This window comes from Trichomycterus rosablanca, chromosome 6, assembly GCF_030014385.1.
Source record: "Trichomycterus rosablanca isolate fTriRos1 chromosome 6, fTriRos1.hap1, whole genome shotgun sequence".
Lineage (NCBI taxonomy): Eukaryota > Metazoa > Chordata > Actinopteri > Siluriformes > Trichomycteridae > Trichomycterus > Trichomycterus rosablanca.
The window spans coordinates 17,631,812-17,653,502 of record NC_085993.1 but is presented as its reverse complement, the minus strand read 5'-3'; the positions used below and the strand labels follow the sequence as shown (position 1 = coordinate 17,653,502).

General features: G+C 39.3%; 2 protein-coding genes across 2 annotated transcripts in view; one reads left to right on the top strand and one right to left on the bottom strand.

Annotated features, from left to right (window-relative positions):
* The window catches only part of pacsin1b (protein kinase C and casein kinase substrate in neurons 1b), a 31,263-nt gene extending 24,535 nt beyond the window's left edge, over positions 1–6,728 (top strand). Inside the window, exons 8-10 of the mRNA XM_062996689.1 lie at positions 1,213–1,343; positions 1,552–1,730; positions 5,591–6,728. Coding sequence (XP_062852759.1) covers positions 1,213–1,343; positions 1,552–1,730; positions 5,591–5,700 — 420 coding nt within the window. The 3' untranslated portion in view covers positions 5,701–6,728. The remainder of the gene's footprint in view (positions 1–1,212; positions 1,344–1,551; positions 1,731–5,590) is intronic.
* Positions 6,729–15,485: 8,757 nt separating this feature from the next.
* On the bottom strand, positions 15,486–20,794 carry LOC134316329 (SAM pointed domain-containing Ets transcription factor). The gene is made up of 5 exons (XM_062996688.1): positions 20,335–20,794; positions 17,973–18,170; positions 16,425–16,472; positions 15,765–15,899; positions 15,486–15,664 (listed from the first exon to the last, which is right to left on the bottom strand). Exons 1-5 carry the CDS (start codon positions 20,792–20,794, stop codon positions 15,486–15,488), a joined length of 1,020 nt encoding a protein of 339 aa, XP_062852758.1.
* Positions 20,795–21,691: the final 897 nt, after the last annotated feature.

Genomic DNA, 21,691 nt, shown 5'->3' with positions numbered 1-21,691 from the left:
GGGAACATTAATGTGTTTGTAACGCGAACAGTTAGTTAAGCCCAGTTAGCAGCTCCTAGTAGTTCTGTTTTCATCCATAGCCTTTGGTGTGTGCGAGAGTTTTTTTTATTTCTTTTTTTCCCTTCGGAGGTTCTTGCTTTCTTCTTCTTGTTCTTCTTACCTCCCTGAAATGAGTTTTTGCAACTTGGAATGTCTGCTTTGTAGTGTTAAACTATATATTCGTTGTGGAACTACTTTTTGGCGGAAGGTATTGTCAATATTAAAGCATATTTATTATGAAATTCAGGGCTTCTTTGATTTATTTTCTTTATTTATTTTGTAAAAACTGTTGTATAAAAGCAATAGAACACTCGAGGTCGTGTGTTATCGCGAATAACATCACGGCTGTGATTTGGTCGCAGGCACGAACCGAAGGCGTGCCTGCGACCAAATCACAGCCGTGATGTTATTCGCGATAACACACGACCTCGAGTGTTCTATTGCTTAAATATACTGTACATACACTATATACACACTATATTGCCAAAAGTATTCGCTCGTCTGCCTTCACACGCATATAAACTCGAGTGACATCCCATTCTTAATCCATAGGGTTTAATATGATATTGGCCCACCCTTTGCAGCTATAACAGCTTCAACTCTTCTGGGAAGGCTTTCCACAAGGTTTAGGAGTGTGTTTATTGAAATTTATGACCATTCTTCCAGAAGCGCATTTGTGAGGTCAGACACTGATTTTGGACGAGAAGGCCTGGCTCACAGTCTCCGCTCTAATTAATCCCAAAGGTGTTCTATCGGGTTAAGGTCAGGACTCTGTGCAGGCCAGTCAAGTTCTTCCACACCAAATTCACTCATCCATGTCTTTATGGATGTGGCTTTGTGCACTGGTGCACAGTCATGTTGGAACAGGAAGGGGCCATCCCCAAACTGTATACTTTTGGCAATATAGTGTATATATTTTGCATAATTTTAATACATCTTAACTTTTTGGTTCATAGTGGTGATAGAACAGAAAATGTTTATTACCTACATTAAAAGAACACCTTTGGCTGTCTTTTTATTGTTTATTTTATGTAGATGATTAATATGAATAATTATGAGTTTGGGAATTTGGATTGGCACAATTTTACTGGCATTTAACGATCAGCTTGACATTTTAAGTATACTACACTTCTCTGAATAAATGTTTAACTCTGAATAAAATGCTTTCCTCAGGAGTATAATCCAGAATTAGGCCACTCCATTAACAAGAAGGAGAAGGTAAAAAAGAACCCTGATGAAGTCACACTCACCCATGTTTCAACTGCCGGGAATCAATCTACACCAGAGGTTGCGATTCGGGGGAGGTAAAGATCACTATTTTTCTTCTGTTGCTTTAGATAATATCCTGGAGTGAGAAGCTAAAGCTCAAAATTGTAACTTACTGCAATGGGAGAAACATTTTATACACTTTCTGTGTATTTTTTTGTACCATGTTATCATTTAAGCATGTCGCTCATAGACACAACCAAATACGAATTAGCATTCTGACCAAAAGTACTTCTGATATTTCAGTGTGAGCAGTTATGATAAGAACCAGGCACAATCAGGAGAATGGTCGGATGAAGAGCAGGCCGGTGCTGAGACTAACGGAGGAACCAACCCGTTTGAGGAGGAAGAAAGCCAAGGGGTGAGAGTGAGGGCTCTCTACGACTATGAAGGGCAGGAGCAGGATGAGCTCAGCTTTAAAGCAGGTAAGAAGCTTACCAACATACTGAGACATTCACTTAAGATAGAACTTCTTCTAAAAGCAAAAAGAACATTGCTAATTAATAATATGAGCATGTATTTAGGTGTATTTTACACAGAGAGGGTGGGTTACTAGGCTTTCAACAACGGTCTTTCAATATTTTTTTCTTTCCACTGTCGCCCTAGGCTTTCTGTGTCATTGTTGTTGTTTTTTCTCTGTAAAGTTGCTTTGGGAGATTATGTTTATTGTAAAAAGTGCACATACACCGACGAGGCATAACATTATGAGGTGAAGTGAATTACATTGATTATCTCTTCATCACGGCACCTGTTAGTGGGTGGGATATATTAGGCAGCAAGTGAACATTTTATCCTCCAAGTTAATGTGTTAGAAGCAGGAAAAATGGGCAAGCGTAAGGATTTAAGCGAGTTTGACAAGGGCCAAATTGTGATGGCTAGACGACTGGGTCAGAGCATCTCCAAAACTGCAGCTCTTGTGGGGTGTTCCTGGTCTGCAGTGGTCAGTATCTATCAAAAGTGGTCCAAGGAAAACCGGCGACAGGGTCATGGGCCAAGGCTTATTGATGCACGTGGGGAGCGAAGGCTGGCCCGTGTGATCCGATTCAACAGACGAGCTACTGTAGCTCATATTGCTGAAGAATTTAATGCTGGTTCTGATAGAAAGGTTTCAGAATACACAGTGCATCACAGTTGCAGGGCTGTTTTGGCAGCAAAAGGGGGACCAACACAATATTAGGAAAGTGGTCATAATGTTATGCCTGATCGGTGTACAAAAAAACTTAACATTGTAAATTCTTAATCATTAAATATTTATAAATTACAATATAGTATATTGTAGGTGCCCATAAATAATTTTTCTTTTTAATAATAGGAGTTATTGATGAATGTTTGTTGGATTAGGCTTTGTTATTTACCATAATTATTGATACTGTCTTTACACAGTGTGAATGCACACTTTAGTTAGTTGTGACAGGATTTAGTGCTGATTTAGATTGACGGTTTTCTGATTGTGTCTTAGATCACATTGTGGACAACATTTTACTAGTCTTTGAATTTTGGTTTTAAACGAGGGATCTTCAAAAAGTTTCCGCACTCTTGTATTTTCGTTGGAAACAGTGAGGGCAGGAGGAGTAGTAATTGGTCCGGATTTAGCACCATCTGATTTCCACCTTTTTGGAAGATTTTCATGTGATGATGATGACTTTTTTTTTTGCTGATGGCATTAAAAAGTTGGTACAACGCTGGAAAAAAATGCATCAGAAGATGACCATGTAGAAAAGTGATGTCATTTGTTTTTGAAATTCTTAATAAATTGTGGAAGTGCGGAAACGTTTTGAAGAATCCTTGTATGTACAGTGTATCACAAAAGTGAGTACACCCCTCACATTTCTGCAAATATTTTATTATATCTTTTCATGGGACAACACTATAGAAATAAAACTTGGATATAACTTAGAGTAGTCAGTGTACAACTTGTATAGCAGTGTAGATTTACTGTCTTCTGAAAATAACTCAACACACAGCCATTAATGTCTAAATGGCTGGCAACATAAGTGAGTACACCCCACAGTGAACATGTCCAAATTGTGCCCAAAGTGTCAATATTTTGTGTGACCACCATTATTAGCACTGCCTTAACCCTCCTGGGCATGGAATTCACCAGAGCTGCACAGGTTGCTACTGGAATCCTCTTCCACTCCTCCATGATGACATCACGGAGCTGGTTGATGTTAGACACCTTGAACTCCTCCACCTTCCACTTGAGGATGCGCCACAGGTGCTCAATTGGGTTTAGTCCATCACCTTTACCTTCAGCTTCCTCAGCAAGGCAGTTGTCATCTTGGAGGCTGTGTTTGGGGTCGTTATCCTGTTGGAAAACTGCCATGATGCCCAGTTTTCGAAGGGAGGGGCTCATGCTCTATTTCAGAATGTCACAGTACATGTTGGAATTCATGTTTCCCTCAATGAACTGCAGCTCCCCAGTGCCAGCAACACTCATGCAGCCCAAGACCATGATGCTACCACCACCATGCTTGACTGTAGGCAAGATACAGTTGTCTTGGTACTTCTCACCAGGGCGCCGCCACACATGCTGGACACCATCTGAGCCAAACAAGTTTATCTTGGTCTCGTCAGACCACAGGGCATTCCAGTAATCCATGTTCTTGGACTGCTTGTTTTCAGCAAACTGTTTGCTGGCTTTCTTGTGCGTCAGCTTCCTTCTGGGATGACGACCATGCAGACCGAGTTGATGCAGTGTGCGGCGTATGGTCTGAGCACTGACAGGCTGACCTCCCATGTCTTCAACCTCTGCAGCAATGCTGGCAGCACTCATGTGTCTATTTTTTGAAGCCAACCTCTGGATATGACGCCGAACACGTGGACTCAACTTCTTTGGTCGACCCTGGCGAAGCCTGTTCCGAGTGGAACCCGTCCTGGAAACTCGCTGTATGACCTTGGCCACCATGCTGTAGCTCAGTTTCAGGGTGTTAGCAATCTTCTTATAGCCCAGGCCATCTTTGTGGAGAGCAACAATTCTATTTCTCACATCCTCAGAGAGTTATTTGCCATGAGGTGCCATGTTGAATATCCAGTGGCCGGTATGAGAGAATTGTACCCAAAACACCAAATTTAACAGCCCTGCTCCCCATTTACACCTGGGACCTTGACACATGACACAATGGAGGGACAACGACACATTTGGGCACAATTTGGACATGTTCACTGTGGGGTGTACTCACTTATGTTGCCAGCTATTTAGACATTAATGGCTGTGTGTTGAGTTATTTTCAGAAGACAGTAAATCTACACTGCTATACAAGCTGTACACTGACTACTCTAAGTTATATCCAAGTTTCATGTCTATAGTGTTGTCCCATGAAAAGATATAATGAAATATTTGCAGAAATGTGAGGGGTGTACTCACTTTTGTGATACACTGTATATATTAAAAATAAACATTTAAAGCATAAAAAAAGGTGTGTTTTTTGCGAGTGGTATGGATACCTGTGGAACACGTGTCAGCCAAACTCCTGAGAACTTAGGATTATTAGAATTATTGTTTTATTATTATATTTATGATATTAATTGTTGTTAGAAATGCATCCTTTCTGATTGATTAATGTTCTGAAATCTTTAGTACAGATATTCTTAAATGCTGGCATTTGGACGTGTATCAGGTCATTGCTCAGTTGTTATGTACTACAACATTACATTAGTAAAGTTGTAGCCTAGGGCAGTTGTAGCCTAGCGGTTAAGGTACTGAACTAGTAAATAGAAGGTTGCTGGTTCAAGCCCCACCACTGCCAGATTGCTGCTGTTGGGCCCTTGAGCAAGGCCCTTAACCCTCAATTGCTCAGACTGTATACGGTTACAGTACTGTAAGTTGCTTTGGATAAAGGCGTCTGCTAAATGCTGAAAGTGTAAATGTAATAAAATGTAAAGGCATTACGTATTGTCCAGGGCCAAAAAAGCAACACACACAGTGCTATGAGCTTTCCCTGTCTTTGTCTCAAACACATTTGTATGTGCAGTTTTTAATTATAAAATCATAATCAGCTACAAACTTATGGAACAAGAAAAATGTTGCCTATACACAATTCTATTTAATTCTGTTCTGTTTAAATTTGCCTCTGGGTGTGGTCAGTCAATATTTAAATAATAAAAGTAATCAAACATGAATAATAAAGCAAAGTTAGACAAAGATGCTCTAATACGCCATGACCTTCACTGAAACATAAGCAGGATTATGCATAACCTTTAAAATTAGTGTTGTTGTTAAGATGTTATATAAAAATCTAAAGGTTAAAAACAGCTAAAAGAAGCACTGACTCTTTTTTAACAGGTGATGAGCTGACCAAACTAGAGGATGAAGATGAACAGGGTTGGTGTAAAGGACGGCTGGACAGTGGTCAGCTCGGCTTGTACCCAGCCAATTACGTTCAGCCTATTTAGCTGAGGATTGTTTGAAAGGATGGACTTCCCTCAAGAATGGTTCAAGACTGTACGGTCCATCAGAGACTCCTAACAGGCTGTCAACCATGCACATTCTACCTACTTCCTGCCTATCAACAAAACTGACACTGTACCCAGCGTATACTGTACCTGTCGTACCTGATTACACTATAGATAGGTCCAGATGTTCATCATTTTCATCAAGCCTTGACATATCTATTTTAAAAATCCAGCAGCTGCTGAAACAGGTTTGATCCTGCTTATCTGTTTTATGTGCAACAGACATATGTGTACAAATATATTCAGTAAAATGTTGATGTAATGCAGTCTACAATGCTTAGCATAGCAGGAATGAGCTATGCAATGTGTATGCGATGATTTTCCAATGTGGCAGTGATAGTACTCTACCCATTATAGTACTGTACCTTGTTTTGTACTGTGTTTCATGCATTGTGTGGTTTAAAACATGCATTAACACTTTTCTTTTTATTATTTATTCATGTAAGGTAAAGTTTCTTGATGGTGTAAAGCTGGTGGTGAAAAGTCAAAACTTCTCATGCATTTATAGGGGATATTTATGTCATGGCATTTCTTTTTCTGACTGACTGATATGCAAAAAAAAAGGAACCCCTGTTCCTGTTTTTTTTTTTTACTTAAGCTCTAAGAAGCAGGCTACTTTACCAGCTTCTAATTCACGGCACACCCCTCATACAGTCACACAGTTTAGGGTTTGATCTTGACAAAGAGACCACTAATCCATGTACTGTTTTAATAAGTGCAGTTAAGCTAGCTCTATTTATACAGGGACAGATAATTTACCAGCCATAAACAGTAATAAGCACCACAAGGAACTAAAGGGCCATAGCAGAAAGTTACAAATTCACATTATACCACTAAATTATTAATCAAAATTCTGTATGTGTACTTCTGACCCAGCTTATTTTGTCACCATTTCAGAAAACCCACAATAAATCTATAAAACAACAGACAAATACCACTAGTATGTGTTTCAATAAATCAGTGCAAGATAACCAATAAAATAATTTAAATCCTTGTACATGTCACTTATTAGCATATGTATTTTTTTATTTAAACTGTAAAATGTTATCAATCTTCAAATGAATCACAGATGTTTCTGCATCTGCCACAAACACCGATCAGCCATAATATTAAAACCACCTCCTTGTTTCTACACTCACTGTCTATTTTATCAGCTCCACTTACCATATAGAAGCACTTTGTAGTTCTACAATTACTGACTGTAGTCCATCTGTTTCTCTGCATGCTTTGTTAGCCCAGGACCGCTACAGAGCAGGTATTATTTAGGTGGTGGATCATTCTCAGCACTGCAGTGACACTGACATGGTGGTGGTGTGTTTGCGTGTGTTGTGCAGGTATAAGACACAGCAGCGCTGCTGGAGTTTTTAAACACCTCACTGTCACTGCTGGACTGAGAATAGTCCACCAACCAAAAAACCCAGCCAATAGCGCCCCGTGGGCAGCGCCTTGTGACCACTGATGAAGGTCTAGAAGATGACCAACTCAAACAGCAGCAATAAATGAGCGATCATCTCTGACTTTACATCTACAAGGTGGACCAACTAGGTAGGAGTGTCTAATAGAGTGGACAGTGAGTGGACACGGTATTTAAAAACTCCAGCAACACTGCTGTGTCTGATCCACTCATACCAGCACAACACACACTAACACACCACCACCATGTCAGTGTCACTGCAGTCCTGAGAATCATCCACCACCTGAATAATACCTGCTCTGTGGTGGTCCTGTGGGGGTCCTGACCATTGAAGAACAGGGGGACAGCAGGCTAAAAAAGCATGCAGAGAAACAGATGGACTACAGTCAGTAATTGTAGAACTACAAAGTGCTTAATGTTATGGCTGATCAGTGTATTTACGCCTCACTTCCACTTAAAATATCATTTGAACTGGTCTAGCTGCCTTACAGAAACTAGACTAAAATTCTGGGACTCTGGCATTTAGTAATTCAGTTTAAGTTCATATGCTTCTGTTTTGTTAAGTGCCGTGAGTTTGTCATGAGCATTTTTAGACCTGGTAAATTTTTTTTTGCCCTTTTTTTAGAACCTTAGAGTTCCAACATTATCAGTTTGTCAAATTTCTGCATGGCTACAAATGTCTGCCTTTTGTATTCACACTTAGATTCTAGAAGCAGCATCTCTCTTTTAATGCCTGTGGTTTTGAATGTGATGTTTGGGTGTTTTACCAGGGACTGTATTTCCAGTTTATTATAACTTTATTACAGTCTCCATGACATGACAACATTGAGCTTATTTTTGCTTGCTTGAATCAAACACCTGACTTGTAAAATAAAGTACTTCCTTGTAACTGATACACTATATGGACTAAGTACATACAATGAAAATTTAACTTGCAATAAAAGCTAGTGAAGACAAGTTCTCATAATAGATGGTCATCACATTTGGCTAATGTCAGCACACGTTTTAATTTGAATGCTGCCGAATTGTCTTTTTCCTGTTTGGACAATGTTGAAGGTATGGGAAATGGTTACATCAGCATGATCTTTATACGTTGAAGTTCAGGTCTAAATTAAATCACTCGTGCTGATGACTGATTGTGTTTAATTTTAATCCAAAATAAAAACTCAGAAACTTGACCTACACTGAGCAGCCAAAATCCAGCAGCGCTGCTGTGTCTGATCCACTCGTACCAGCACTACACACACTAACACGCCACCACCATGTCAGTGTCATCGCAGTGCTAAGAATGATCCACCACCCAAATAATACCTGCTCTGTGGGGGTCCTGACGATTGAAGAACAGCATGAAAGGCAGCTAACAAAGCATGTAGAGAAACAGATGGACTACAGTCAGTAATTGTAGAACTACAAAGTGCCTCTATATTAAGTGGAGCTGATAAAATGGACAGTGAGTGTAGAAACAAGGAGGTGGTTTTAATGTTATGGCTGATCAGTGTACGTCAAAATAAATGCGGCCTTTTTTTCTCATCAAGCTGCATTTTAAAAAATACCCACCAGAGCGCACTGTTGAGAGGATTTTCTTCAACTTGCGACGTCATCTCTTTCAGATGCAGATACAGATTTGTCAAACAGGTCATCCTGACCGACAAAACCACTAATCAGTAGTAAAGTTTAGTGATAGTGACCCTGACTCTACTACCATTTTAGCACACACGTCCATACGCCTGGACCTCAGCATACCTTTTCATTTATTCATAGATGCAACCAAACACAGTCTTATTATTTCATATTTGACACAAACCACATTTCCAGAAAATATTAAATTTATTTATTAGAATTTTAACGTCATGTTTTACACCTGGGTGGCACGGTGGCTCAGTGGGTAGCACTGTCGCCTCACAGCAAGAAGGTCCTGGGTACGATTCCCAGGTGGGCGGTCCGGGTCCTTTCTGTGTGGAGTTTGCATGTCCCTGTGTCTGCGTGGGTTTACTCCGGGAGCTCCAGTTTCCTCCAACAGTCCAAAAAAACATTCAGTCAGGTTAATTGGAGACACTGAATTGCCCTATAGGTGAATGAGTGTGTGTGTGTCTGCCCTGCAATGGACTGGCGCCCCATCCAGGGTGTTACTGTGTGCCTTGCACCCATTGAAAAGCTGGGATAGGCTCCAGCACCCCCCCGCAACCCTAATTGGATAAGTGGTTAAGACAGTGAGTGAGTGAGTGTTTTACACCTTTTGGTTACATTCATGACAGAAATGGCAGTTACATCAGTTTATTGGTAATAGACAATTTTCTTTTATCTCCAATTCCCCTCAATTGTATGTCTTTGGACTGTGGGAGGAAACAGAAGCTCCCTGAAGAAACCCACACAGACATAGTGAGAACATGCAAACTCCACACAGAAAGGACCCACACCACCCACCTGGGGATCGAACCCAAGACCTTCTTGCTGTGAGGTGACAGTGCTACCCACTGAGCCACCGTGCCGCTCGTTGTTACTTTCATTTAACTGCCGAAAATACAAAGAAAAGATTTCCACTGTTTCACTGACGACCATAACTGTATTTTGAAAACATAAACACATTGTAATGCCGTGTTACATCACCTTTCCAGTTAATCACAAATGTTAATCATTTGGGAACTGAGGAAACTTATTGTTGCAGTTTTGCTTTTTTGCTTGATCAAGATTTCACCTACTTAACAGTCTGTGGTCGTTATCTTCTCTTCATCTTCTCATTCATCTCCTCATTATGTGCCAAAATTACAAAATCCAATCAAGTTGGTCAGGCAAAACATCAAAAGTCATTTCTTTGTACTTTTGTCAGTTAAATAAATGTTCAAAAAACTGATGTTCCATTATTTGAGAAAAAAGCAAGACTTACAACCTAACAACCTAGATCTAACAACCTTGCGTAAGGTCTGCCTGTACTATTTCGTCAATGAAGAAAGGTCACACAATTTTTGTACCCCATACACCACACCACGGGCTAGTTCAGAGAGGGATTGTGTCCAACCAGTATTTGTGGTTCTGTTTGTTGACCTCACCATTTACATAAACAAATTTGCTTAATCACTGAACAGCACCTGATAGCGAAAGTGAGGGTTTCTCTGCAGTTGCTGTGTCACCCATTCTGCAAATTCTATCTGACGGTCATCCTCGGTCAAATGTTGCAGCATCTGAATTTTGTAAGGGTGGCATTTATGAGTAGACAAAATGAATTTTAAGTAGACAAAAGGAATTGCTGAATTGGGACAGGGCCAACCCACATGCTGGAGACAGATGATGACGGTTACTTTGCGGGTTATTGCTGAATGAGGCCAGAACAGGCAGTTGCTGTTGCTACATCCACAGCGGTTTTTAGTCATCCAGTTTACAGTTTATTCATGATGGAACACCTTCCCCCATAGCCTGTGTTTAAAATTAAATCATCGCCTGCCAAAACTGTTTCATATTATATGGATTATAATAATTAATTTAAGACACCCTGTACAGTCAAGATTAAGTTAATCAGCCAAAACACTTTTGTACTTTTGTCAGTTAAATAAAGGTTTAGGAGAGTTACCAATGTTCTTACTTTTCCGGAAAGGTGTTCAAACAGTAAAATATTCGCTCCATGATTAGTGTCATTTTTAGATAAAAATAAAGCATTACGAACTAAGTTTATTAGTTAATTATTACCTTCAACATAATTTTTGAAAACTGAATGTTTTAATGTCATTGCCTTCTTCCTAATACCACAAAAAATATAAATGATTACAGTGCATCTGGAAAGTATTCACAGCGCTTCACTTTTTCCACATTTTGTTATGTTACAGCCTTATTCCAAAATGGATTCAATTCATTTTTCCTCTAAAATTCTACACACACACACAGTACCCCATGATGACAACGTGAAAAAGTTTGTTTGACATTTTTGCAAATGTATTAAAAATAAAACACAACAATATAACATGTACATAAGTATTCACAGCCTTTGCTCAATACTTTGTTGAAGCCCCTTTGCCAGCAATTATAGCCTCAGGTCTTTTTGAGTATGATGCTACAAGCTTGGCACATCTATTTTTTGGCAGTTTCTCCCATTTTTCTTTGTAGAACCTCTTAAGCTCCATCAGGTTGGATGGGGAGCGTTTTTCAGATATCTCCAGAGATGTTCAATCAGGTTCAAGTCTGGGCTCTGGCTGGGCCACTCAAGGACTTTCACAGAGTTGTCCCGAAGCCACTTCTTTGTTCTCTTGGCTGTGTGCTTCAGGTCATTGTCATATTGGAAGGTAAACCTTCACACCAGTCTGAGGTCCAGAACGCTCTGGAGCAGGTTATCATCAAGGATTCCGGTGTACTTAGCTGCATTCATCTTTCCCTCTATCAGGACTAGTCGCCCCGGTCCCGCTGCTGGAAAACATCCCCACATCATGATGCTGCCACCGCCATGCTTCACTGTAGAGATGGCATTAGCCAGGTGATGAGCGGTGCCTGGTTTCCTCCAGATGTGACGCTTGGTATTCAGGCCAAAAAGTTTAATTTACTGTTTCAATCTTGTTTCTCATGGTTAGAGAGTCCTTCAGGTGCCTTTTGGGAAACTCCAAGTGCCTTTTACTAAGGAGTGGCTTCCGTTTGGCCACTCTACCATAAAGGTGTGATTTGTGAAGTGCTGCCTGGATGGTTGATCTTCTAATGGTTCTCCCATCTCCACAAGGATATGCTGGAGCTCTGTCAGAGTGACCCTCGGGTTCCTGCTCACCTTCCTTGCCAAGCCCCGTCTTCCACGATCGCTCGGTTTGGCCAGCCTGCCAGCTCTAGGAAGAGTCCTGGTGGTTCCAAACGTCTTCCATTTGTGCTCATTGGGACCTTCAATGCTGCAGAAATTTTTCTGTACCCTTCCCAAGATCTGTGCCTCGATACAATCCTGTCTCGGAGGTCTACAGACAATTCCTCGGACTTCATGGCTTGGTTTGTGCTCTGATATGCACTGTCTACTATGGGACCTTATATAAACAGGTGTGTGCCTTTCCAAATCATGTCCAGTCAGCTGAATTTACCACAGGTGAACTCCAATCAAGTTGTAGAAAACATCTGAAGGATGATCAGTGGAAACAGGATGCACCTGAGCTCAATTTTGAGTGTCATGGCAAAGGCTGTGAATACTTCTGTACATGTTATATTTTTGTGTTTTATTTTTAATACATTTAAACACATTTCAAACAAACTTTTTTCACTTTGCCATCATGGGGTATTGCGTATACTTTCCAGATGCACTGTAAATGATGAGCTAATGTGAAAAATTTAAAACTTGAACCAAATAAAAAATCACCACTAATTGTTAAACTTTTAGTGACTGAAAGTTTTATTATAGTTCAAAAACAACTTCAAAATGTTATTAACAATGGCAGACATTGCGACTATCCTTGGAAAGTGTAAGGACACAGAAAAGAAAACCTCCACAAATAGGCAAGAGTTTGTTACTAAAAGTCAAGTTCTGAACAAGAAGAAATGTCTTCCTCATAACCATGAAGGAACATAAATCATAACAAGTTTACATGATGCAAAACATATCATTAATAACAATAGTCCATAGTTGCCCATAGTGTTGTTAGCCCATTTTTTTGCTATCTAAAAAGAGATAACATTGTGACTGAGAGAGACAATCATTCATTAAAGCTCTTAGAAATAAAACCTTGTCTAAGCCCAACCATATGCCTGAGCTGGGCAGCTGTCAGCTGACAGGCAATGGAGGTTGACTCAACACACACAACAAGCCTTCACATGACTCTGTAAAAGCCTTTTGAAAAGAGCATGTTTGAACATCGGTGTACAAACTAATGGCAGAGTAAACAGAGATGAAACTGTAAGATTGCTGTGTACAACCAGGTTTCATATCAATTTGATATAATTGCATTCATTAGTATGACATATCTAATCCTAAATTATTACTATGGCTTTATTTTATTTGCTGGAAGCGATGGATTTGGTTTTGTCAAGTCAAGTGCTTAGTAAAAAAAGAGACTGAGACAGGCAGACCATGCAAATAACCAGATAATTTAAATAATAATAAAAAAGCTTGTTAACCCTTTGGGATTACCTGGATTTTGCATGAATTACTCATAAAATGTGGTCCTTATCTAAAACATATTAATAAATAAACACAATTTGTAAATGTGTAAAGCACAAAGAGCTGCAGAAATAAAGTCAAGACAAGAATAATAATAATAATAAAACACCACCATAGAGACAAACAGAGCATCTCTGACTTGAATAAAACCATGCAGTTAAACTACAATGTTTCTGGGACAATGCTCTAACTTTTTTTATTTTTAGCAAAATTCACAATACTAAATATGTAATACTATGTTTAGAGGCACTGCAAAACCAACACCGAAAGGCCATTCCAACTGTCAAGCATGGTGGAGTGAACCTAATGGTTTAGGGCTCCCTAGATTATAATTATTAATGGATCAAAGCATTAAAATGTATTATACTTTGCAATAAAACAGGTAGTCTGAAGCTTACTAGAAAATGCAGATCACAAAATGCTCAGTAGGCCATAAAAATACAAAATGCAAAAACGCAATCTATGCAAACCGTAAAGCATGGTGGAGGGTGTCTCGTTGTTTAAGGCTTCATAGTTTACAATAATTAAGAGATCAATGTATTTGTAAGTATATCATATTTTATAAGAGTTACAAATAATGATTGATTGTCTGAAGCTTTAATAAAAGATATGCTGGTAACGGTCAATTTTTTTCTCACTATTTTTTTCTATTTTATTTATGCATTTTCTCACATTTTCTCCCAATTTAGTGTAGTCAATTTGCCTTCCGCTGCTGGTGATCCCCGATTGCAGTCGAGGTGGGTATATTGCTGCTCACACCTCCTCTGACCCTCATGTGGAACCCTTTTTTACCCATGCACTCCGCACAGGCACCTCTAACCGCTAATCAGGGTCCTTACACAGCTTTTGAAGACCCCACCCACATAGTCCGGTAATCCCACCCTAGCAGAAACGTGTCTGCTGCAGGCACTGCCAATTATGCCCGCTAGATGGCACCCAGCCGACCGGTGGCAACACCGAGTTTCGAACCGAGAAGTTCAGAATCTCGGTGCTGGTGTGCTAGCGGAATATCCCGCTGCACCATCTGGGTGCTTTTTTCTCACTATTGTGTGGAAGTCTAAGCTGTTACTACCTGACATACTTTGTGAAGCCTGGTCTGTCGATGATTAATCGATGAGTTTAAAAATCAGATGAAGTACAGCTGTGTTATTACTTCAGACAGTTATGTATTTCACTGTTTTATATGTAATGGCAGTCTCGGAATTTCACTTATTTCTCCAACTGTGTTATTTATGTGACTGAATGATACGTTCTTTCTTAATTTTATTGAAGATTTTGACAAAAATAGTGCAAATCTACAGTAATAGGGCATTACAGAAAATCTACTACAAACTTATTAATACAATTACAAATTAGTAATTTTTTTGTGCATTTTTTTATCCCAATCTAGTTGTCACCTCTACTGCTGCTGACTTCTACTTCTGAGGAGATTTGTGACTAACACGCAGTAGCCAACTTCATCTTTTTACCTGCACAAGGTGAGTTCATATGGGACTCGTGCATGGAGAGTCACGCACTGATCCCCATTATCCCCCACCTCTGAGAAGGCATCGTTCAGCCAGCAGAGATCGTAATTACATCAGTTACGAGGAATCCCCTCCAGCATCCAAGCCAACAGACGATGTAGGTCCATGTAGGTCTGATAGCAGATCTGAGATTTGAACTTACGAGTTCGAGATGTCAGCTCTGGTGTGCTTGCGTGTTTTACCGCTGTGCCACCTGAACGCCAAATTGGTACAGTTTTTTAGATGAAGAAATACAGTATGTGTTTTATTCATTCAGTGACAAAAAGTCAACACTTTTAGAAGAAATTGAAAGCCAAAAAATTGCCATCCCATACAGCATTGTTGATGTAAGGTGAGTGTAAACTTTTAACTTTAACTGTAATTCAAAGGAGTTAACAAACATTTTGCAACATTATTTCACATCTACTATACAACCGTTAAAGCTAAAACAATCTAATGAAATATGAGAATTTTCCCAGAATATCTTCATTTAAAGATGACATCTGGGTCAATTTCCTTAAAATGACAGGTAGAAATAATGTGAATATGAAATGATTGAAATAAGTTCATGAAACAGTTATTTCTTAGACTCCATAACAAATGTTTAGAAAAGCACAAAAACTGTATGCTTCGTAGTTTGTCAGTGCATAGATGTTGCCAGCCTGTACCCCTGTATCTGCTGGTGTGATTGCTTAACTCATACTGGATGGACAAACTGATAGACCAGTCTCTGAGACACGTCAGGCTTGCGAATGATGCCTTTCTTGTAGTACTGCCGGATGGAGCGGCTAAGCTTGTCATAGTTCATGGCTGGTCGGTTCTTCCTCAGACCCCAGAGACGCGCTACGTGAGCAGAATCTTCGATTTTAAAAATACCTGTGGGAAAAAAACATTATTCACACTATGTCAACTGGAAACACAAGGATTCAGAATTAGCCAGAATTAGGGGTTGAATTCTTTCTATTAAATATCATACCTTTCTCCTTATTAAGCCAGCGGATGCAGCGTCCGTAGCTGTGTGGCTTGAGCAGGAGCTCTCTAAGAAACTGCCACAAATGTATAGGCTGACCGGAGCAAGAGGAGTCTGCTTCTGACCACAATTCCTGTCCCTCTGCAGAAAAACAACACACATGCATTTATATCACAATCATTAGCAATTGATCCAAAAGTGTTAGATTTTACCCAATAAGCACCCAATAAAAACCGTATGACTTGTGTGTCATCTGTATGCATTTTCTCCCCACTTTCCTCCTGATTTAGCGCACTCAATTTGTCTTCCTCTGCTGAGGGATACCAGATTGCATCCGAGGAGAGCACGTCGCTGTACACGCCTTTTCCGACACGTGCACAGCCCTCCTCTTCTCACCCATGCACTCTGCACAGGTGTCTCTTTCGCCAATCATATCAATCGTATGAAGAACCACCCACCCACACATAGTCCGGCCCCCACCCTGCAGATACAGTGGCCAATTAGTATCTGTTGCAGGCACTACCAATTATGCCCACTAGATGGCACCCAGCCGACCGGTGGAGTTCAGAATCTCAGCGCTGGTGTGCTAGCGGATTATCTTTGTGTCCTTTTAAAATTTGTAGGCTTTTTTATGAGTCAGCTTCCAACTATGAGGTTGTGACTTACCAGTGATTCTGCTCTCTCCTATTGACCATCGCTCTTTCATACAGGCAGCTGGACACACAAAGATATTATATATTACTAAAAGTTACATTTGAACATATGCTTGAGAAAATGTGTGTGCATTAAGAGAAGTGTTTCATTAACCCATTTATTTATTCAATTAATTTCACTAAACATTATTTAGTTATCCAGCTCAGGGTTGATGTGGGTCTGAAAAGAGGAAGGCAGGAATATACCCTGCACAGGAAGACAACTTATTTAAGGGCAAAACACAATCAAACATTCACTTACTTACTCACTTATTCACTCACGTGCTCACTGAGCTAGGGGTAATTTAGAGCAGCCTATCCACCATCTGCCTGTTTTGGGACATAAACCCATACAGGCATAGGTAGAACATGCAAAACTCCCAACAGACAGTGGTGAGGGCTAAGAAAGAAGCTACGTTGCTGTTCAGTACTCACTCTACCAGTTGCACATCGTGACACCTGTGTAATTCAATGTTTCTACATTCTTTAATATGATTTTAATTGGTTCTAATATTTACCTACTAGCTGAATCTTCCTATCATTTATGACAGTTATATGTGACAGGAACTTGTAACAATTAAACTGTAACAATGTGAAGTTGAGGGGCAGCTAAACATGTCCTATTTATATTTTTTTCAAGACCAACTATGCTTTTTCATAAAGGACTACTGCATGGTAAAGAGTAAAACTTGTGATTTCCCAATATAAACAGCAAATGCTTCATTGTGGCTCCAAGTGTTATGTATTATATATAGCAACTATGAATTTAACCTTGGGGGACCAAATCTACGAGGTATGGTGTGTGTGGGTGGTCCTGCCGTTCTAAAAAATTCCTGCAATACTAACAGCTGGCATATCCTAACATTACCTAAAGATACAAAGTGGAACATGTTTTTAAATCAGTGTATTAGTGAAACATTTCAAGCATATCTGAATATAGGGGGGTAGGTTATGCCCCCCTCCAGTGTTCGCCTACAAAGCCAAAAAAAGGACCAGCCCCAAGCTATTTTAGAGAACTCATAAAATCCTGGTCTGTACCATGCCATTTTCAAGGAAGACATGCATCAAGGCTGTTTTCTGTACTGGCACCCTGATAGTGGAACAAACTTCCGCTGTCTGTTTGTACATCTCTTTTGAGTCTCTCACTAACTTCAAAAGAAGAGTAAAGACCCAGGTTTTACTAAGCACGTAGTCTGAGCAATAACATGCACTTACTAACATTCTATAGCATTAAATAAAAAAAAAACAAATACAAAAAGCGGATTTGTATCCTTGGACTGTTGTCTACTTAAACTAGAGTAGGGAAATGTTTATGGTGGAAGCACTTCTGTAAGTCGCTCTGGATAAGAGCATCTGATAAATGCAGAAAATGTAAATGTTTTTTGTGATTACAGCCAATCTACTGTGATAATTAAATAAAGTAAATTTAATGATTAAAGTAAATGTGCCTAAAACTTTTGATATTATGTTGTATTGTTATACCATATTATTATAGAACATATTTTTGCACATAGATTTGTACCTGATTTCCATATATCCAGATGAGCATGCAGCGTGTCCCCACACTGTGGTGAGCGCTGCCGGAAGTCCTCCTCAGTCATGGCACACATGTCTTTTCCATCCAGGTCTTGAAATGCTTTGCCCACCTGAGGCAGTCGGTACAAATGCTCGGTCCATAACAGCCATTTCTGTACATTCCCACAGCTCCATTCCACCGGGTCTAAAAGATCCGAGATAAGCATGACTCATTTCTGTTATTTCTATAACAGCTATGCCAGTTCAGCTTTAAGACAGCAGTCAATTCCATAACACCTAGATTAGCCATGTTTGGATAGAGCTTTGTATGTTTTGATTAACCTTTGTGATTATCACAGAAGGAAGGTAAGAGGCAAAAGTGTGAATGAGGGAATGAGTGTTTACTCAAGGAGGTGTAGTGCAGTTACTTTCTAGAGGTAAATTTTGGCTTGACTAATGTCAGTTAGAAGACTCATCAGTAAAATACATAGAGGATGTGACAAACTCAATAGAAATTGTCATAATTATTTAGGTAGATTAGAAAATTTTGAGCTATACAAACATAAAAAAGTGTCTTTCTTTGGCTCAGCAACTTTAACGTTAGAGAGTACAGTATCATAATCCGTATGGGGGACAGGGATGTTGATGTTACTCTTTTAGGCAACGTTCCTCACCTGTGTGGGGAACGGGCTTGGTTGGATAGTTTACATATCTACTGCTAGGTAAACACAAAAAGTCCTGAAGCAAAGCTCCTCCAACAAAGTTCTTAGGTCATTTGGTAAAACGTAAGAAGGAGGATTAAGAAGATCCTGGTTTGTAAAAACGCATTTGACATTAGAAACACTCTACGTCCAAGAATTTTCAGACTTTCAATTTGTTTTGGGGTCATATTGCAAAAGTAATTATATAATAATTACTCTTTTTGACAGCAGTTTAGTAAATATAGCCTAGATGGTAAAGGTGAATTAATTTCCAATTATATATCCAATTATATTATCAAAAAATATTGTTTTAAACAATTTTCATTGCTCATTTTTTCTATTTTCTATTTTAAAGAATACAGTTTCTGATCAAGGAATACATTTCAATCAAATAAAAAAAAAATGTTACAGCTCTGAATGCACATTCATTAATTTTCAGTTAGTGCTTAATCTTGATCACGATCATGCTGGGTCCAAAGTTCAGTTTAAAGCATTAATGACTAGGGCACTAGCCCATTGCAAGGCATCACAAAAGTAACAACTTATTCACTCACACACCTAATTTAGAATTACCAATTCACCTAGGACCCAGAGCTGTGTGTCACAAACACCCTGTACCACTTGGACCCATTTGACATTATTTACATGGGCAACCCTGTTACCATCAATCCTGTTTCCAAAACATCAGTGGTAGGTCAGTCAATGGGTAACACTTCACTTTCGGGTAATATTTGTAGGGCTATATGAGACCTACATGAGCCCCTTATGTCAACTGTTATAAACCTACACAAACATTTATAAAGGCTTAGTTATAAGCTGTCATAAAGGTTGACCTTTTTTTGTTAAGTTTAAATTTACAGACTTACAGTTTAAGAGATGTAGATTGTTGAAAAGGCTGTGTTGTGACACTTTATGACAGTGAGTCTAATGACTGTTGTTAGATGTGTATTAAAAATAATAAAATAAAGATAAAAAACTTACTTATGATACAAAGCTTGTTTATAAAAGATAATTATTTTATGTGATTTTAATACATGTTTTAGATTTTTGAGGGACACTCTTAACTGTCAATTATCTTGACACTTTACAAAAAATATGTCTGAATGTTGTAAATTTGATGTAAATTTAATGTTGTCAATTAAATGTTATAAATTTGATGTTGTAAATGTAATGTTGTACATTTGATGTTGATGTAAATTTGATGTAAATTTGACATAAACATATAATGTATGACAAATGCCATCATTAAAGTAAGCCATTATATATGTTTATATCGGTAACATGTAGCCTTATGTGTTACCAACAACTGTTTATTCAGCAATTAAGTATATTAATTGTATACTACTTTAAAAATGTGACTTAAATAATAAACATATGCTTCTGAAAAATTAGCTAAAAGTGTTTAAACTCTATTTAGAAGCAAACAAACCAAACAAAAGTAAACAGGTGAATAATTGGAGCTTGGATATTTTGTAGAATGAGAAATGCAAAACTGAGAAATCATCCAGGATTTAAAATTGAAGTAAAAAGTCTTGACTGTTTCTATCCACCTTACATTGATCTTATTTACTCTCACCCAAACAAACACAATTGTTTGTGTACAACTACTTTTATGCAACTATAATAACTAGACAAGTAAAAACCAATCCATACAAAGATGCATCTAACCTGGTGTGATGTTTAGAAGTTTGCACGCTGTCTCAATGTCCTTCAGCACTTCTCCCACCACAAGGCTCTGCACTTGCTCCAAAGATCTTTCCTCCACCTGCTCCTCCAGCCCAGGGGACAGTGGTGCACTGCCTAATCCAGGGCTGTCAATCACGGGGCACTGTTCTGGTTCTGCACACGATTCTGGACGAGGTCCACTAGTGACTGATGTGGAAGAGTCTGTCACCCTTACCAACCAGGTGGCATCTTCAGTGAACAGCATGTCAAAGCAGGACAAGTACAGTCCTGGAAGTCCTCTATCGGTGCTGTCCAGCCGTGATTTACTGTCCACCAGATCCAAGGTTTCCACTGTTCCTTCTTCTGTTTTTAAAAGAGCCAGTGAATTTTCGGAGAAGCTGGAGGTAGAGCGGTGCGACTGGAGCAAAGCGGTGTCTGGGTGAAGCCGCACTTGACTAGCCATGGCCTCCTGTAAATAGGAAAAAGAAACATCCAACAAAATGGTCATTCTGATGCCATCAAAACGTCTATAAATGAGGTTTTAAACCCAAGAATATTTCCCAATGATCAACATTGCCAACAGAAATAATACCATTCAAAAAGCATGACTTTTCAGCTTGCGTTCAGGTTGCTAGATGCTACTCAACATCATGGTGTCACGTTTCAGACCAGAATCCAAGCTTGTTTTGAAAGTTTTGGGTTCTTGTAAGGTTTATAGTCTCTTTAAGTGCTGACAGACACATGGGGCACAGAAACCAAAGCAAGTCACGGTAACATACTGAGAGTCATGGACCAAAAGGATTTAGCTGAAGAACTTACTCACGGGTCACTAGTATAGAATTGTGGGTGATGTCTGGGTAAGTAACCATTAGTCGATACCTACTTTCAAAGAACAATTCCTGCTGTCCCCTGTCTCCACTGCCAGCATGAGTTTTTAATGAAGGCTAAATGAAAAACAACTTAGTAGGAGACAACTTAACAAAAAAGAATGACAAGAAATAGGAGACTGTGGATTTTCAGTAAATTGAACAAACAATGGATTAAATAAAAAATGCCTGATTTTTCAATGTTGTGTTTGGTAATTCATTTTATAATAAAAAGACAAAGATTTATTTTTTTAATGCATTTTCTCCCTTTTTCTCCCAATTTTTATGCTTCCTCTCTACCGGTGCTGACCCCCGCCCTGATTGAGGAGAGCGAACTGACACACGCCCCCTCCGACACGTGTACAGTAGCCGACTGCATCTATTCACCTGCACGAGGTGAGTTCATATGCGATCAGCCTTGTGCATGAAGAGCCACACCCTGATCAGCATTTTTCCTCTATTCATGGATGTGCAGATGCCATCAATCAGCCAGC

Coding starts and splice junctions, on each gene's coding strand:
- LOC134316329 (XM_062996688.1), bottom strand. CDS start 20,794: ATGGCTAGTCAAGTGCGGCTTCACCCAGACACCGCTTTGCTCCAGTCG. Junction 18,171..20,334: donor ACTTCTAAACATCACACCAG/GTTAGATGCATC, acceptor CGGATCTTTTAG/ACCCGGTGGAATGGAGCTGT. Junction 15,900..16,424: donor AGGAGAGAGCAGAATCACTG/GTAAGTCACAAC, acceptor GTTTTTCTGCAG/AGGGACAGGAATTGTGGTCA.